This window comes from Perna viridis, chromosome 1, assembly GCF_037379345.1.
Source record: "Perna viridis isolate PV_CMFRI_1.1 ecotype Kerala chromosome 1, ASM3737934v1, whole genome shotgun sequence".
NCBI classification, from domain to species: Eukaryota; Metazoa; Mollusca; class Bivalvia; order Mytilida; family Mytilidae; genus Perna; species Perna viridis.
In genome coordinates this window covers 61,199,942-61,204,342 of record NC_142445.1, presented here as the reverse complement: position 1 = coordinate 61,204,342, position 4,401 = coordinate 61,199,942, and the positions used below count along the sequence as shown (strand labels likewise).

The 4,401-nt window shown below is 33.9% G+C and overlaps 1 protein-coding gene across 4 annotated transcripts; it reads left to right on the top strand.

Moving 5' to 3' along the window:
- Nucleotides 1–833: 833 nt before the first annotated feature.
- LOC148629702 (opine dehydrogenase-like) lies at nt 834–4,151 on the top strand. 4 transcript variants are annotated; one of them, XM_088555524.1, is made up of 2 exons: nt 834–942; nt 2,839–4,151. In XM_088555524.1, the coding sequence occupies exon 2, from the start codon at nt 2,856–2,858 to the stop codon at nt 4,062–4,064; it is 1,209 nt and encodes a 402-aa protein (XP_088411650.1). In that variant the 5' UTR covers nt 834–942; nt 2,839–2,855; the 3' UTR covers nt 4,065–4,151. The 4 variants fall into 4 exon arrangements, with proteins under 4 accessions (XP_088411650.1, XP_088411640.1, XP_088411661.1 ...); XM_088555514.1 differs by lacking the exon at nt 834–942 and adding an exon at nt 1,635–1,791; XM_088555535.1 differs by lacking the exon at nt 834–942 and adding an exon at nt 1,677–1,787.
- The last annotated feature ends 250 nt before the right edge of the window (nt 4,152–4,401 follow it).

Sequence of the window (4,401 nt, the reverse complement as noted above, 5' to 3'; positions counted from 1 at the left end):
GTCTAAGATTTCCCGACATTGTCATTTCTTTTTGTTCGTTTGTGTTATCACTGTCTAAGATTTCCCGACATTGCCATTTCTTTTTGTTCGTTCGTGTTATCACTGTCTAACATTTCCCGACATTGCCATTTCTTTTTGTTCGTTCGTGTTATTACTGTCTAACATTTCCCGACATTGTCAGTTCTCTTTGTTCGTTCGTGTTATCACTGTCTAACATTTCCCGACATTGTCAGTTCTTTTTGTTCGTTCGTGTTATCACTGTCTAACATTTCCCGACATTGTCATTTCTTTTTGTTCGTTCGTGTTATTATTGTCTAACATTTCCCGACATTGCCATTTCTTTTTGTTCGTTCGTGTTATTACTGTCTAACATTTCCCGACATTGCCAGTTCTCTTTGTTCGTTCGTGTTATCACTGTCTAACATTTCCCGACATTGTCATTTCTTTTTGTTCGTTCGTGTTATTACTGTCTAACATTTCCCGACATTGTCAGTTCTTTTTGTTCGTTCGTGTTATCACTGTCTAACATTTCCCGACATTGTCATTTCTTTTTGTTCGTTCGTGTTATTACTGTCTAAGATTTCCCGACATTGTCATTTCTTTTTACATTGTATCATTAAAAACTGTTCAGTTTTGAACAGAAAAAAACAGGCATACAGTTTTGCCTATGAATTCAATATACACTCACATATCTTATATATTACAACATTATACTACTCAATTTTTTCTCTGCTTGTCGGGAATATAGCATAGTTTATCCTGAACTTACGCGGGAATCAACATACTGCTGTACAAGTAAGATGAACAGAATCAACCATTAACTTCATCTTTATTATATATCTATCATATCAGACCAGAAATAGCTGCTATAGGTACAATACCATCATCATTTCTCCAAGAGATCTAGATTATAGTGAAGGATTATTGTGATAACAATCTACGGTAAGATTATTACGGAAATTAATTTCAATTTTACAATTTTTATATGTATCATTCTATAAAGTATAAAATTGGCAGATATGGTATGATCTATGATGTTTTTTTTTGGGGTTTTTTTTTGTGTGTGTATTGTGGGTAATGGAAGATTTCACAACAATCCGGTTTGCATTTTTAATGAAAAAAAATGTTTTAACGGATACGTATATTTATTTATCCTAAAATGTAATTATTTTCAAGTTTTACCTACCGTTTATGGCTCTTACATTCGACATTAATCCCGTTATTTCTTTTGGTAGTTGATTGACGTTGGAAAATTATATTGATTTATTTTTTAGGAATTTATTGTAAATGTCTAAAGAATTGCAAAGATTATTATTATGATATTATTTAAAATATCTAAGTTTTTGAGTTTCGTTTTTCATTTCTGGTGTAAAAAAGTATCTTTTACTTTATCGTTAAGTGCATTCAATAGATGAATTGCCTAGACGATTCTGACAGCTTAGGTGAACATTTTTACAATAAAAATCGATTGCCTTAAATAGAACTACATTCTGTCAGTCAAGTTAGAAGTGAGCATTACATTTCTTGTCCATTTCGATGATGGCAGCAACATAACCCATGGCTTCCAGTTGGCTGTGTCCCTTTACGTAAGATGCGATTAAATCAGATAAAAAGGAAGTAAAAAAAATACGACTTGGACAATGAACTGACAAATCAAATGCTGTAGACCAAATAACTTCCCTGACAAATATCATTTACAAACACGACGGGCCGATGACAAAGAATGCAGGAAACTTAAACAGATCAACTTCATATTTTGTCTTTGGTTGTTGTTTTTATCGATGATAGTAGGTAGGAATGATTTTGCTTTCCTTTTATTATTTGTGTTCTTATTTTGTCTTTAGTTTTTTTTTAATCGATGATAGTAGGTAGGAATGATTTTGCTTTCCTTTTATTATTTGTATTCTTATTTTGTTTTTGCCCTGCTCCTTATTATTTTTCTTTCTTTTCTTCAAAAACTTGAAGATTTTCCTATTCTTGTGTATATCAAGATTTCAGTACAAGTGTTTAGTTATACAATTCTAAGAATATTAATGCCTGCATACAACGAGAGCAATACAGCATACATGCTGTTACATTCTAGTACTAAAGGGATGAAACAAAGAGCTAAATCATCTGAACTGAAGGCTGTCAGAACTAGTGTTAATGCTCCTTTTCATACTAATTAATAACGATACTAAAGCATTGTTTATTATATGCATACTATTAGTAATTAATGTCAATAAATTGATCTTGACCTCTCCTTGACTAAAATGAGGGTAACTGCACATCCTCTTTCATGTACAAAATATGTCTATGTTGGCAGTTCGTTAGTAACATTTCTGTCGTCAGATAAATAATTGTAGAAACTTTCCTTACTGATTATTAAAGTTTGGAAAAAATAGAGTTCGCTTGTAAGTATAAGTCACTGGTCTTCTTGATTAATGCAATCAAGTGTTGCATACAGTTCCTTCAGAATATTCGTGATTCAAGGACATTTTGTATCGCGGATTATTTGTGCAATCGAGCTTTAACTCCTAGCCAAACATCATCTCATAAAATAAAGATTTCATAATACAAATCAAATGTATAAATATCTGACAGTATCTTGTGATAGTCACGCAATACAATAGTTAAAGTATTAAAATTCTTACTTGATGGTAAATAGTAGTTGACATTTACAAATGGTGATCAGGTGCTATAGGAAAGATACATTCTTCATTTTAATACCGGTTTACAAAAACATTTGACAGATTGAGTTATATAACAGTTTTTGCTACATTAAAATATATATTATTAAGATGTATATTGTATAATAAAATATAACTCACTTGAGATGTCCTTTTATATACTTTTCAGAACGACTTCATAGAGAGATGGGCAACAGGCGGAAAATTCTCATATGTGGTGGAGGAAATGGCGCTCATTGTTTGTCTGCTCTTGCGGCCTCCCGAGATAACGTAAATGTACATGTTATGACTCTATTTCAAGACGAGGCTGAGAGGTGGGAAAATATTCTGAAAGCCACAGACCTGAAAATATCAGTAACAAATAACGACGGAAGTCAATCTGAAATTGTATCTAAACCTACCTTAATAACAAAGGATCCAGCTAAAGCGGTTGAAGGTGTTGAAATCGTATTTCTAGTTGTACCTGCGTTTGCTCATGCGCAATACTTTTCCACCATGGCTCCGTATTTGAAACCCAATACATTAATTGTTGGTCTACCAGGTCAGGCAGGTTTTGAATTTCAATGCAGGAGTATGTTAGGTGATCTGGCTAGTACGTGTACAATAGCTTCTGTAGAATCACTTCCGTGGGCATGCCGAATCCTTGAATTTGGAAAACTTGTGCAGATTTTGGGATTTAAAGAATCTTTGGGAATGTCTTTCATAAGTGGTCAAAATTGCAAACTTCCATTTTCAGCAAATGAAGCTGTGCAGGAAATACTCGGACTAAAGCCAAAATTACAGCCCATTCAAAACTATATAGCAGTAAATTTGATGGCTAAATCTATTATTCATCCTCCTATTATGTATGGGAAATGGGGAACATGGGACGGGAATCCAGTTCCAGAGAAGCCATTGTTCTATCAGGGAGTCGACGAACGACAGGCTGATCTTTTGTCAAAAGTAAGTGACGAAGTTGTAGCCACCGCAAAACATCTTGAGAAAGTTAAAGAAGGTATTGACATGTCAGAAGTCATTCATATATTTGACTGGTACAAACTATATTACAGGGACCAGGTTAGCGATAAAAGTTCTCTTATGATGGCCATGAGAACAAATAAAGCTTATGATGGCTTACTTCACCCTATGGCTCCTGCTGAAGACGGCGGATTTGTGCCAGATTTCACATATCGATATATGGCTGAAGATGTGCCATTCGGTCTTGTAGTAATGAAAGGCATCGCGGAAATTGCCGGTGTAGCAACCCCAACAATTGACAAGATTGTTAATTGGGCTCAACAAAGGTTGGGCAAAGAGTATATCGTCGGTTCTAATTTGACTGGTAAGGACATAGGATCCGCAAGAGCTCCACAGTCATACGGATTGAAAACACTAGAACAATTGTTTAGTATGTAAGAAGACATCATTCCGAAAATATTGAATGGTTATGTCATCTTATAAAAGTTTATTGAAATAAATTGAATAAAAGGAGTGGTACATTTATTCTAGTCAAGAACATTTTTTTAAATCCTATAATGAACAGAGTTAAGAAAAAGTACCGCAAACATATTTCCATGAAACGTTCTGTATACATGTACTACTAGGTAAAAATTTTGACATGGCTTTTACATTTGAGGAATTACTGTTTTCGGTCTATAATGAAATAACCTCAATCAAGTGGTACACATTAAATAATCTGCGTAGCAGGTCATATCAGAGTGTGCAGCAACGGCATTGAGGTTATTTCAAATAG